Source organism: Lupinus angustifolius, chromosome LG03 (genome assembly GCF_001865875.1).
Source record: "Lupinus angustifolius cultivar Tanjil chromosome LG03, LupAngTanjil_v1.0, whole genome shotgun sequence".
Lineage (NCBI taxonomy): Eukaryota > Viridiplantae > Streptophyta > Magnoliopsida > Fabales > Fabaceae > Lupinus > Lupinus angustifolius.
The window spans coordinates 27,185,008-27,200,564 of record NC_032011.1 but is presented as its reverse complement, the minus strand read 5'-3'; the positions used below and the strand labels follow the sequence as shown (position 1 = coordinate 27,200,564).

Genomic DNA, 15,557 nt, shown 5'->3' with positions numbered 1-15,557 from the left:
CAAAGAAATAAAGAAAATGAAGAAATAAATAAATAAAACATTATACGCCTACTTTTGTTATTTAATAAATTTCAACTACTTTATAATTTTATTTGAATATATTTCTATACTTCTATATCTATACTATATATAAAGTCAAAACTTGAAATAATTTCCTTCATGGTGTAATTTTTATTTCCTATATTGCCCTTAACATTATTTAATTTTTACAAAAAAACTATATAATCTTAAACAACTACCACCAATATATTAATTAACCACATATCTCACATTTAATTAAACACTATCATAATCACACAAAAATATAATATAAAGTACACCAAACACATCAAATACATTTTAATTCACAAAAATGAAATATATAAAAATTGAATATGCAGTATCAAACAGTATTCGCCGGCAGGCACGAAGTGCCTGTACACACTAGTTATTAATAAAACCAAAACAAGTGATAACCATCATGCATGACATAATTTTAATATTCCATTTTTATCCTTTTTAACATTTCTCCTTAATAACTAATAAAAACTTCCATACAATACTAATATTTAACAATCATATAATGATTTTTATCTTCTTAAATTAATATTTTTCTTTAAGTTTATATATTATAATAAGAATGTGAGTCGACAGACGCAAAGTGCTAGTCAACACGCTAGTAAGATTTCAGTTACGTATGAAGTTATAACCTACATATAAGATGTCAGTTACGTCTGAAGTTATAACTACACAACAAACAACAAATCTTTTAGTTACACTAGTTCTCAAGGGGTATTAGAAAATAGAAATCAAAAGTTTTGAACATAGCACGATATTTAGCAAAACTATACATCAATTTTGCCAACCGTTACTATCACAGCACACCATCCATCCTTTCTGAGGGGACCAACTGTAAGTGGTAACCATTTTAATTTAAGGCAGCCAGCCGTAAATGGGAACTGCATTGTGGGGACAATGAGTAAGGATGTTCTCCATTAATAGAGATATAATTGCATAGTTTTTATTTGTTTGAATGGTAAAATTGTAATTTCATTATAATCAAAAGGATATATGTGTATTTGAAAGTTGAGTTGCATTTACTAAAATGGGAACGAGCTTATTTTTATTACAAAAAAAGAACAGACAAAAAGTTTCTATTGTTTGTTCACATTTACTAAAATAAAAGCTGGCTGTACCAGAACAACCCTTGCCCCAGACTTAAAAATTAAATAAATTTGAAAAGTATGGCAAAAATATCACCATACAGTGTACCTACAACAAAGATTTTGATTCCACTGAGTCAGAAACTACTACCAGATTTCAACCTCCTTAAACCCATCCTCAGTAGCCAAAGCCCTAAACATGCCATTACAATTAAACCCACAAGCAATTTCACCAGTGTTGGACACTGCAATAAGGCCAGCTTTTCCTTCATCTAAACGGTGATCGATAACAAAGTTCACTGCTTCCTTAAGACCCAGACCCTTGTACTCCATCACCGCCGCCACTTCACGCGCCAGGGTGCCACGTATGATTGCCTCACCCTCCCCAGTGCATGAAACCCCACATAAGTTACTCGCGTAGGTCCCAGCACCTATGAGTGGTGAGTCACCGATACGACCGGACATTTTGTTAATTAAACCACCGGTTGATGTGGCGGCGGCGCACCTTCCCTCACCGTCGACAACCACACAACCTACCGTCTCAGGCGCGTATACGCTTATTGGTAGTCCATTCATTTGAAGTGGACTCTCAGTGTCAGCACCGCATGTTTCATGCCCCACTAGTGGAATTCTATAATCAAACTGCATCCACATGCAATGATTTAAGTACAGAATCATAATTTCCTAATTTTTTATTAATGTATTCTATGTGTGTTTTTGGTAAAAAGAATAAACAAATTCTGTTGCAGTAAATAATGAAAATAAATTTAATAAATTAAGAAATAATGCATCTAACTTATAGGATATCATACATTAAAAATTATCAGATTACTTTTGTTTAGAATAATCTGTTGAAGTGACAGAGACTGTTTTTTCCCTCGTTATATGAGGTCTACAGTTCATATTATCCATTCAATTTGAAATAGTTGGAAGCCATATTGAGGATCTCATACTTACAAAAAAGTAGTAATGTTATTTAATAACAATACTGAACAAATTTTGAAGTTAGCTTCTTATAAAAATGACTTGATACAAAGCAAAGTTGGCCAGGTTTGTTATAAAAATATTATTATATGAATACATATGCCCTAAAACATATCCCAAATTTTATCATGTATCAGTTAATTATTTGTTTATGAGTATATATGGGATTGATGTTGTCAATGTATAACTCTTGTAAATTCTGATTGATACAGGCATTGATTAACAATCCAAATTAGATAGCTTTCATAATATTTTTTATCAACTGATGCCTTACGTACCACAATTGCGTTTGCTTCCTTTGCTAGTTTGAGCATTCCCACATTTTCTGGAGTGATGAAGTACTCGTTGTCCACAAGTTCCACGCCCTAACAAAATCAACTGATAACACTTCATTGACAGCAACTGAATCTTTATTTCAAGTTATAAACTGATAGATTCGTAAAGGTAGCAGAATATAATCTCTAATACTAAGTTCCACAAATAAGGGTTCAGTGAAAATAAAAGACAACCACATGACAACGACAGGTTTTTATTATATAATATAAAATAAAATAAAAACACATGAAATAGGCGCACAAAAGAAAGATTTAAAATTATCTCTTCGCAACTACTAAAATTATTGTATATATTATATATTTCTAAAACTAAACAAAATAATACATATGTGATATTTACATATTTTTGTTGACGAGTAGGTATAACTTATCTGATATCAGGAAATTCTTTATTCTTATAAAAAGTAACACATTTGGGTAGAAATGAGTAAAAAGAAAAAAGGTAAAATTAAAGTAAGAAAATCGTGGGATTGCAACAAAACCTGCTTCCTTGCAAAATCTTCAGCTCCGTCAAAAGCAAGGTAAGAATGTGGTGACTTATCCATGACCAAACGGGCCAATGAGATGGGATTTTTCACGGTTGTGAGACCTGAAACGGCGCCGCATTGTCTTTTGGAACCATCCATGATGCTGGCCTCTAACTCCACAGTCCCCTTTTCTGTCAGGGCACCTCCACGTCCTGAATTGAACAATGGATCTGTTTCTAATTCCCTCACCTGACACAAATAAATTGACATAAATTATGATTAAAATGTGAATATAAAAAACAAACATTCATAATCCTAAAAACTTGGACAAAAAATAAAGTAGATTTTAATATTGAAACGGAATAAACTACGATTCACATGAACATTCGTTTGGAACAAGACATGCATGAACTAAACGGTTTCATTATATAGAATTATTAAATAACTTGTATAGGGTTTAGAGAGTGGCAACATAACGCTTGTTATTGGGATGGAGTAATTACGTAAAGGCAAAAGAAAGATATATATGCTAGAGCATGTTGGTACTAGGTAGGAATAACACTAAAGTGTGCTTGTGTTTGTTGTTATGTTGGTAGTAGGTAGACATAATAACATTAACATACCACAAGTTCGACAACATCGATGGCAGAAGCATTAGAACGAAGAGCAGATATACCAAGATTGAGACAGCGCGTGAGGAGTTGTTTCGCTTGTTCCTGACGCTGGAGAGGGAGATTAGGGTCAACACCAGCGCCACCATGCACAGCAATAGCCCAACCTCCCATGTCTCTTTGTCTCTGCTAATGTGTTTAATGTGTGCGGAGACTTCAATGCCATTTTATTCGGTAGATAATTGCATTTTATAGTCAGTTTCGGATTTCAAGTGTTTATGGATTGAAGTTAAATTGGGTTTCCCAGGGCGTGCCCACACTGCTCAAAATTTTTGGTTTCAATTCTCTTCTCTTATCACCAGGGTGTAACTGCGTTGGAAAACAACAGGTTTTACTTTATTAGACTCAAAATGTCAATTTGATTCATTGGTAATAGACCATTCTTTATAAAGATTATTAATTATTAATCAACATTTAAGAAAAAACATAATTGTTGGACCACAAGTTTAAAACCGAGTAATTTTAAGAATATTTTTGGTACTACCAATTATATTCTCTCACCTTTTTGGATAAGAATTACACTAATTTATTTTGAAGTGTGTGACTATTCATCTCATCAAATGTTGCTCACATAAATTAAACAATTTGATTAATTTTTAGATCTAACGAAGTCTTATATTATTAGACCAACATCTTGTTGATGTACTCGTTCTTCTAATAATAAGACTTAACTAATTTTAATAGAATTTGTTGATTTGTGATCTTAAATTGGGAAAATTATAAAAATATCACAAATTTTATGAATTTTCTAATTAACCATGAATGAAATTGGTCATTTTCTATTGATGAAATTGGTCATGTCATTAGCATTGAATTTTTTTTTTAAATCATGTAATTTGTTTTAGCCCACAATTTTAATATTTCTTATTTAATTTTATTTTTTACATATATTAATATTATTATATTAATTATTTTTAACTCTGAAATTTAATTATCATATTATTATTAATCATTTTTGTATTTTGATGATACTTCCATTTGGTTGTTAATGTTGACTAACCTGAATTATTGTATTGTTATTAGAGTCTCATTACATCGATTTCATTGTTATACTATTTTAACAATATATTTATATATGGGTGAATTTTACTAACAAATAAAATTTGAGAGGTAAGTAAAAAGAAAATTATTTTATGATGACTACTTACATAAAGCATTGTTGAAATTTTTTTCTACAATTGTATTGTTAAATTCAAAAGAATATCAACTAACAAGTAAACAATCTCCCGTCCACTTTCAACCAACTTATGTTAAAGATTATTGATTCATTTTAAATATGCAAATTCAACACTGTTATGTATATCAATCATGTAAGTCTTAATTTGATTATTCACAAAATCATGTGAATAAAACTTTTTAAATTCAATCAGTTTTGTTCTATCAAAACTAGAGAAGAATTTGGTTAAACTAAAACAAGACATACAAAGAGTCAAACTAGTATTTATCCTTAAGAAACGATAATGAAGATTCTTAAGTTGTGTATTCATAATATTATAAAATAATTTAACACAATATTATTATTATTATTATTTTTCACAAAACTTATCATGTCATTTACAAAACAAAATTTGGGTTTATAAAGTTATAAGTAATATACATACTTTTACAAAAAAAATTCAAGGTCGTGAAGTACACACAATATCATCACTTCTACAACTATAAAGATGTATAAACAAATAGTAAATTATCAATCATTCATTTGTATTGTTTATATTTAAATATCGTTGATAATTAAAAATAAATAGTGAATAATATGTTAACGGTATAAAAACTCTTATTTTGTTAGTGAATATATTTTTTATTTTGTTAAATCATAAAATTTTAAAAATAATTATATTTTCTCTTATATGGCCAAGTCATTATTTATATTAACATTATGCACCTATATTTTTTATTTATTAACTTAACAAATTAAATGCTATAACTAATAGCCCCATGAATATATTTTTTTATAATCATATAATAAAATTAAATAATATAATATATATTATGGGTAATAGTGTTGATAAAATCATACTGTACCGACTGGTTCAACCGGAAAACCAGTGAACCGGTCAGCCAAGTTAGTACTGAACCAACCAGTAGTTGCATTTAAAAAAAAAAACGAGCCAATCTGAGCACTGAACTGAATGTTTTCCCTGTTCTGCGCCGCATTTGCTCCGACATGGTAAGGTTTTGATGCGGTTTTAGATTTGAAGAATTTGGAGAGGTAGAAGACAAAAATGCGAGAGAAAGGAAAGAGCATGTTGGGAAAAATTGAAAGAACAGAGTGAGAAAAAGAAGGGACTAAGGAAAGACACAATTGAGAAAAAAGAACAAAGCGAGAGAGAATGATATTGTGTTTGACACGTGAGGGATTGTGATTGGAGGAAGTAGATTCTTTTATTATCTTTTTTATTTCATTTTTCTAAAGATTAGATTATAGATTGAGTTTGGTTTTGTTTTGATGGAATTAGTAAAAAACAATGTTATCTTATTACAATATTACCCTTTTTTACTCAAGTTATTCACACATTTTAAGAAACCAATAAATGATATAAAATAAAAATATGTATATATAGTAATAGTGTAAAAGATTTTTAAATATGAGAAAAATGTATGTACTCATAGTGCAATAGTTATATATACTTTCAGTATATTATCCACCGTATTATAGGTTTATTTATATAAGTAGATATGTCCAGTTTAACTAGCATATGGTTTAATTACTGAACTAATAGTTGAATCACCATACCATTATATCAGTACCCTGACCAGTTTGATAATTAATATAGTTTTAGTAATATTGATTCACTATGCCAGATATCGTAATAAACAACGGTCATTTAACAACGCAATTATGAACGAAGCTGTTGAAAATGAGGTGGAAGAATATCAACAACGCATAATAAAGCATGCATTGTCAATTTGTGTAACTTCAACAACGCATTCTTGACAATGTGTTATTGAACATCAGTAACGTTAGCGCTGACTTGAGTGATTTATTTTTAACAACGCATTTGATAGGAAGCGTTGTTAATATGAATATATGCAACAACACATATTTAAGGAAGCATTGTTGAAGATGAAATAGTAATCGCGTTTGCTTAAATATGCGTTGTTGATGTGTTACGACTTTTTAAGCGTTCAAGAAATTAATGATGAAGTAGTAATGTGTCTCTTCGTTTGTTGAAATATTAATGGTTGATTGATTATACGTTTCTTGGTTGTTGAAATATTAATGGTTGAATGGTTATGTATTTCTTGGTTGTTGAAATATTAATGGTTGAGTGGTTATACGTCTCTTCATTTTTTGAAATATTAATTGTTGCTCATCTATAAATATTGTGGTTCACTCAATGTTCTAATTCATCAGCAAACTAAGAGCATAAGAGTATGTGTTTCTATAAGAGTATGTTCATGAAGATATGAGGAAGAAAACACAAAGTAAATTTGTATAGAGGAGTCGGAGAAAAAATTGTGTTTCTGTTTGAGAAGGAAGGTGACTGTCATACAAGATTTGCGTGAGATGAAGATTTGCAATTGAAAGTAAATAAAAGGAAAAGGGGAATGAATTATTTAGTTCATTGACCTCTTTCAATTATTTTTCTTCATCATATGCAACAATTCCTTAAGTTCATTGATTTCCTTCATGGCAAAAGGACTCAGATTTTAAAAGGAAATCAATGAACTGTTATACAAGATTTGTGTAGAAGAGTCGAGGAAAAATTGTGGACAAGTTTATTTACTCTTCTACCAAATCATTTAGTTCATTATATTCGCATGTACCAAATCATTTAGTTCATTATAATGTATTTTGTCTCTCAGAATGAATAATAAAACAATTATTTTGAATGTTAATTTCTGTTTTTTGTTAATTATTTGGATGATTATTCTCTTTAATACTTTTGCATTGTTCCTTATTAATAAATACAATAAATAAATTATCAATACTTAATAAATACAAAAACAAATTAACAAAATGTAATGTTTAATATTTTATCCAGTTTTGTATTAATAAAAACAATTATATACTAATAATCTTCTGCATGGGAACTTCATGTTAATTTTAGTAAATTCATGTTGTATAAATATTTTCCAGTTATGTAAAATATTAATTTAACAGCGCATAACTATGAATACGATGTTAATTTGGAAAATGAGTTCAGTTTAACAGCGCATAATTACAACTTCGTTGTCAATTAGATTCTATTCAACAACACATAATCAGATAGCGCTGTCAATTAGATTCTAATCAACAGCGCTACATCTCGGTAGCTCTGTTGATGTGTTAATGAAAATAAGTAGTAAACAACTGGATAAGCAACAACAACATAATCCTTAATATGCGTTGTTGAAGATATTGATACAACAACGCTACGTTAAATATGCATTATGGAAGAGGTCATGTTCATAAAATGAGTAGTGTACAGTTGGATACACAACAACAGCGCCATCGTTAATATGCGTTGTTGAAGATCTCAATACAACAGTGCTACCATTAATATGCGCTGTTAAAGAGGTCAATACAACAACATTACTGTTAATATACGCTGTTAAATGGTTACTACAGTTTAAATATCTAAAACATGAAACGTTTCCTCTACGCTCTCAAACTTACTCGAAAAGAAATCTTCACACTCTCAGCAAACCCTCATACTCTCATAGATTGAAAAAACTTTATCAATTGCTTCTCAAAGTGGCGATCGTGTATCTCACAGTGGTGACGAAGCTACACCGACTCCACAAGACAAGCAAATCGTTTCTCAAAAATTGGCCTCTACGTGGAATGACTTCCATGAAGAATGTCGTTCCAGAACTCTAAAGGCCAACCATTAAACAAGAAGGGTGACAACATATTAGTAAACTACATTGGTGTTGTTGTTAGGCTGAATCTGAAGCTAACATTCAACAAATGGAGTGATATAGAGAATACTATGAATGAGCGTATTTGGAATGAAATAACAATAAGTTTATTTTTTCAGTTTTTGTGGTTTTGTGTTTTCATGCAATGTATTTATATGTGTTACATTATCATGCAATGTACGTATACACATGCAATATATAATGCATATGTGTTTTTATTTCAGACAACTTTTGATGTTGGTGAGGAGCATAAAGAATATATCCTTAAATCGGCTGGCAAGGCTCTCCGACAATTCCGAACTGATGCCGGAAAATTACTCAGAGATGCTGATGGCAATGTCAACCTAAAACCTCCAACTAAATATGTGAATATCGTTGATGAAGAGGATTGGAAGACTTTTGTCACCCTACGCACATAAGACGAGTCTCTATTGGTAAAATCATATTCTTTGTATTGACTTTTGTATATGATTGTTGATATTAATGTCGTTTATCGTTCAGTAATAAAGTAATGAAAACCGCAAGAGAGCATCCAAGCCTTTATATCCATATCGAGCTTCTCGAGCGAGGTATAGAGGAATCAAGGAAAGAATTGTAAGTATTATTAATTTGTACATTATTTGTTATGTTTTGTATGCATATATATCTAACTACATTATTATTGGTTATATTTTGTTAGTTGGAGAACAAAAGTGATACATCTATGACTCCACATGGAGTAGAACTCAATATTCTATGGGTGGATGCCCGTAAGGACAAGGATGGTGTCATCGATAATGAGGAAGTTCAAGAAGCGGTAAGACGTGTTGTAAGTGCTCATATTTTTTAATTATACTTAACTTTCATATTTTATTTATCAAAATGTGATTAACTAACATTAAGTTTTTTCTTGATTTTTCAGGTTGCCCTAAAAGAAAAGGAGGCAAACCCGGATAGTCACAAAATACTTGACAAGGCACTAGGACTGCCTATCTACCCTGGCCATATCGGAGGTGCAGGATTTGGGGTTAGCTAATGTACATTTGTACCCCATCCAAACCGTGCAACCAAAGCCCAAATGAGTTAGGTTCAAAATCAACTAGATGGCCTCATGCAATGGTTTAATGAATTTGAGCAATCAATGAAGGCAAAAAGGCAGCTGAATGGCAGCGACTAACTAGTAATATTACACCTACACCTTACAACATTCTCATTCCGATTCTCATTCCTGAGGTAATTTAGTTAACTTATTTTAATTTAGTCGTTAACTAATTATATTTTTTAACTTACGTACAGGGAATCAGTTCTTATAAACTTTTCCTAGATACCTCAACTAGTCGAGTAGTGGGTGTTGGGAAAGTGCACAAGTTGATTGATGCTACGCTGCATAATGCACATATCCCACGCCATCATGTGAAGGTCTCGATTAACATTGCAATCGATGATAATGCGTAGACCTCAATGTGGATATCTTCACGGTTGGAGGGGTTATAGGCACTTTTGTGGCTTGACTAGTAGACCTTGTTGAAGTAATTCCTCCTAAGGTATGATTTTTCACCTTATGCTCACTAATATTATATATATATATATATATATATATATATATATCATACATATTGCAAATTAGTATATAAGCCAACCCCTCATACCAACAAAAAAATACATCCAATCCATTACACATAATTTCACTAGCACCATGTACCAACTATTGTATTCAGCTGATGGAGCATGTACAGAAGATGGGAGATGATATTATAATTATATCAATTCTCAAGGAAATCTATAGGGATAGTGTTGATGAATACGTTGGCATGAGTGAAGTCCGGGATGTATATAAGCGTGATTGTATAGGTGCAAGTGACTTATGTATATATATGAGGTAAATTATGTTATCTTAACTTCTCACTTTCGCATGGCGGTGTGTTATAATTAACTAACATTTGTGTTATATATATTAGGTAATTGTATAAAAAAATTATTAAGATAAATAAGAAAATATGTGATGTTCATATCCCCACACCTTACCGCTATGATGTCGCGTGAAAAAAAATGAGATTGAGGAAAAACAGAACGAATTACAGATAATCTCATCCATCATAAAGAAGATGCAGATTATTTCTTGCACCTTTTAATAATGGATGAGCATTTTGTAATTGTCTTTTATATTTCTTTCTTTCGTGTGTTTGTTGTGCTTAACATTTCCTAACCATGTACATATGTTTTGTTACGCAACATTGGGTTTTGGTTGCCATCAATCGGAGTAATGAAGAAATATACTACTTTGACTCATTGGCACGTGATGATATTAAACTACGCCGCTATGAAAGAGATGTTTTCTAAGTAAGTGGACTACTCATTTAAACTTTTAGTTACACTTTCACTTTTCTAGTTGTATATTAATTAAGTACATTTTCTATTGTTTAGTATGGTGAAAGTTTACAAATTGAATCATCGTGGTAGAAACAAGTTATCAAATCCCAACAAAATCAAGTGGACGTGTATACAGCTATTGACACAAATCATCTCAAACAATTATATGTGCAATGGCCAACTAATGTTATGCTTATATGTTTACTTTATTTTAATTGTAGACCCATTTTCAAACAAACGAGGTAGATTGTGGCTATTACGTGCTGAAATTCATGAAGGAAATCATTCAGCAGTGGCCAACTAATGAAATCAAGTTTGTTGGCAAATCATATACAAATGACCAAGTCAACCAGATTAGAGAACAATGGTCAAAGTTTATAATTAGTTTAGTTTTTCACATATTTTAGCTTAGAGAATTCAATTAATAATCAATGTAATGTATATGAAGGTCTATGTAATATATGTTTATGTAAACAGTGTAATTAATATTCAATATATAAATTCAGTTAAAATTCAGTTGTGTTGATATAGTTGTCATTTGATGTTTCTGTATGCATTCATTTTGTTGTTATGTTCTATTTCTGTATGCATCAGGATATTTTCTGTTGTGTGCGTAACTTTGTAGAATTAGGAATAATGGTCTTCGACAACGCTTTTGTATTATTGCGTTGTTGTTATACCCATACACCAACGTTTTTTTTAACAATGTGATGTTGATTACGTTGAATTCAATAACGCATTTTCAAAAAAGCGTTGTTGCTTTCGTTGAATCCAACAACGCATGAACAAAAAAAGGATGTTGAATACTTATCTCACATTCATTCTCTTTTAGCTATACAACAACGCATACAGTAAGAAGCGCTATCGATATGATCAAAACTATTTCCTCTGCACTTAATCGCTTAACACATTGCTTAATCGATTAATTGTTTGAATGTTATTTATTGTCGTTATTAATTATTCTATATATTTAATTAATTATCATTAATTGAATGTCATAACGTAATTACTAATTTGAATTTCATTAAAAAATGAATTAGTAAAAAAAATATTATATCTTCCACATCATTTCCTTAAGATTGCATTGTGGAACACTTACCTTCATATTTGAATGTGGAGTTTTTCCACAGCGTTGCCTTTAGGTTGCGCTGTTGATTAGGTATCATTTGACAGTAACATTGCCTTTAAAACAGTAACATTGCCTCTAAGATTGCATTGCCTCTAAAAAATTAAAATGTTCATGCATTCCCGCATTCTCACACATTCATCAACAATCCCAACAGTCATTTACTCTCAAAATCGACCTCAAAAATCATTCAACCTCAAAATCATTCACTAATTCAACACCGAAAATCATTCATTCATTCAACACGAATATCATTCAACACCGATTTTGAAAATCCTTCACTCGTTTAACCTCAAAATCATCATTTACGAAATCATCACTGAATTGAAAGTGAGTTTTTCTTATAGTTATTTGTCTTTTTAATTACATTATATTTAGTTTCTATTGAGTTATAAATATTTTCCTTATAAATGAGTGAAAGTGATTCCACTCATTTAGCATGTATTGAGTTGGGGTTTCCAACTCATTTAGCTTACATTATGATTTAGGGTTCCGATCATACTAATTCATTTGCTATGCTTGGTGAGCTTAACTCAAAGATTTAGGGATTTATAATCATTATATTTTTTTGTTAATAGAAAATGGATCGAAAATGGATGAGTGTCAATCGAATGACGAAGGAGTATGAAGAAGGAGTGAAATCATTTGTTAGGTTTGCAATTGAGAATACTAAAAACCCTAATAGAATTGCAGGTCCTTGCTTAAGATATTTTTGTTACTCAAGCCAAATTACTCCAAATGACCAAATTACTCTAAATGAATTAAAAGATCATTTAGTTTGTCATGGTATTGATCAAAGTACACATGTTGGACAAGACATGGTGAGACGAGAGAAGTTATGGATTGTGATGATAAGATGCATATGAAAGACAACTACACAAATGTATATGAAGACGATTGTTTCAAGGTAATGGCAAACGTTGTCGAAGAGGATCTTCAGGATTGTCCTGAGATGTTTTAACGGTTGATAAGTGATGTTGAGAAACCATTATATGATGGTTGTACTAAATTCACAAGATTGGCAGCGGTGTCAAGGTTGTATAAGTTGAAATCTGTTAATGGATGGACTGATAAAAGTTTCACCGACTTCGACTTGCTTTCACTTCTGAAGGATATATTGCCGAAAGATAATATGCTCATTTCTCGAACCTATGATACAAAACAAATGTTACGCTCCATAGACATGGACTACACTAGGATACATGCTTGTGAAAATGATTGAATTTTATTTTTTAATGAGTATCTACATTAAAGTTTTGTCCTAAATGTAATGCATCACGATATAAGAAGGAAGACTCAATTTCCAAAATGGTTGTATGGTATTTTCCAATCAAAGCAAGATTCAAGTGTATGTTTAGCAATGCCAAAGATGCAAAAAAGTTGACATGGCATGATGAAGAACGAATTAAAGATGTCAAGCTTCAGCATCCTATAGATTCTCCTCAATGAAGAAAAATTGATCACGACTATCCTAGTTTTGGTCAAGAATAAAGAAATCTACGCCTTGCATTGTCAACAGATGGAATTAACTCACATAGTGCTCAAAGTTGCTCCCACAGTACATGACCAGTGATGTTGGTGATATACAACTTACCATCTTCTCTGTGCATGAAGCGCAAATATATGATGTTATCTATGATAATTTCAAGACCTAAACAACCACGAAATGACATAGACATATATTTGGCTCCATTAATTGAAGACTTGAAGCAAATGTGGGAGACATGCATCAATATATATGATGCGTATAGAGAAGAAAGCTTCAACTCGAGGACTTTGTTGTTCGGCATAATCAATGATTTCCCTGCATATGGTAATCTGTCTGGATATAGTACAAAAGGACATTTTGCATGTCCTGTATGTAAAGACAATACTCATTCAATGAGGTTGGAACACTATAAGAAAAATGTCTTCCTTGGCCATCGTAGATTTTTGCCTTCAGATCATCACTATCGACGATGGAGAAAAGCATTTGATGGAAACAATGAAGAAGGTCGTGATCCTTTGTCGTTGACAGGTGACCAATTATTTCAAAAGCTAAACGGTTTGAATACTAACTTTGGTAAACCTTTTGCAAAAGAAATTGTTACAAGTGGGTGGGAGAAAAGGTCAATCTTCTTTGAATTGCCATATTGATTATATGTAAGAGATTTCCTCGATGTTATGCATATTGAAAAAAATGTGTTTGGAAGTCTCTTTGGTACCTTACTCAATGTCCTTGGTAAGACCAAATGTTGCATGAATGCAAGGTTGAACTTGGTTAGTATGAGAATAAGAAAGGAATTGAGGCCGATAATGAAGGGAAAACGTACATTTCTACCTCCAACAGCTTATACTTTATCGAGGAATGAGAAAATGGAATTTTGTAAATTTATTCATGGTGTTAAAGTTCTAGAAGGGTACTCTTCCAACATTCAGAACCTCATATCAATGAAATACTTCAAGTTAAAAGGTCTTAAGTCTCATGATTGTCATGTACTTATAGAGCATTTCTTGCCTATTGGAATACAGTCAATTCTACCTAAAAAAGTTCGAGGAACCATAACTAGGTTATGCTTCTTCTTCAAGGCAATATGTAGCAAAGTGATTGACCTTGAGAAATTACTTGCATTGCAAAGACAAATTATTTTGACTTTGTGTGAGCTTGAAATGTATTTCCCACCTTATTCTTTTGACATAATGGTTAACCTAAGTATTCATCTTGTTTCAGAAACACAACTATGTGGCTCTTTCTATATGAGATGAATGTACCCTTTTGAGCATTATATGAAGACATTAAAAGGGTATGTGAAGAACCGATCAAGACTAGAGGGTTGTATTGTCGAGCGATATGTTGTTGAAGAAGCTCTTGATTTTTGTACCGGATACCTTACCGATGGTGATTTCATGGGCATTCCAAAGCCTCGAAATGCAAAAAAAAAAACATTTGGTGAAGGTATTACTGGAAATGAAATATTGACTATAACAAGAACCAAATTGGAACAAGCGCACTAATATGTTTTACATAATGCCAACGAGGTTGAGCCATATGTTGAAACACACAAAGAGATGCTAAGGAAGTGTTACCCAAGTAAGAATGAAAATTGGATTTCCAAAGATCATAATCAGTGTTTCATAAAGTGACTAAAAAATCACATTAATGAGGAGTTGAATATTAATGCACATTCGGTTTCTGAAAGATTGAAATGGTTAGCTAATGGTCCAAGACTTCATGTCTTATCCTACACTGATTACCTGATTAATGGGTTCACATTTTATACGAAAAACAAGATGATCAAAGTAAAATGCAAAATAGTGATATGACTCTTGTTGCTCGAACTTTACACATGTCAAGTGCAAAAGATAGAAACCCAGTATATGTGAACATGTCATACTTTGGAGTGATTGAAAGCATATGAGAATTGGATTGCATAATGTTTAAGATGACAGTTTTTTATTGTATGTGGGTTGATAATAACAATGACTTCCGAGTTGATGAGTTAGGGTTCATGCAAGTGGATCTTAATAGGTCAGGATATAAAAATGAGCCATTTATTCTAGCATCACAAGGTCAACAAGTATTCTATGTTAGTGACTCGGCTAATATGAAATGGTCTATTGTTCTTTTAACTAACAAAATAATCGTCAATAATATTGAT

General features: G+C 31.5%; 1 protein-coding gene across 1 annotated transcript; it reads right to left on the bottom strand.

The window, feature by feature from the left end:
- On the bottom strand, positions 1,188-3,728 carry LOC109344281 (probable isoaspartyl peptidase/L-asparaginase 2). Its single transcript, XM_019582990.1, has 4 exons — positions 3,552-3,728; positions 2,944-3,177; positions 2,405-2,491; positions 1,188-1,784 (listed from the first exon to the last, which is right to left on the bottom strand). The coding sequence occupies exons 1-4, from the start codon at positions 3,711-3,713 to the stop codon at positions 1,290-1,292; spliced, it is 978 nt and encodes a 325-aa protein (XP_019438535.1). The 5' UTR covers positions 3,714-3,728; the 3' UTR covers positions 1,188-1,289.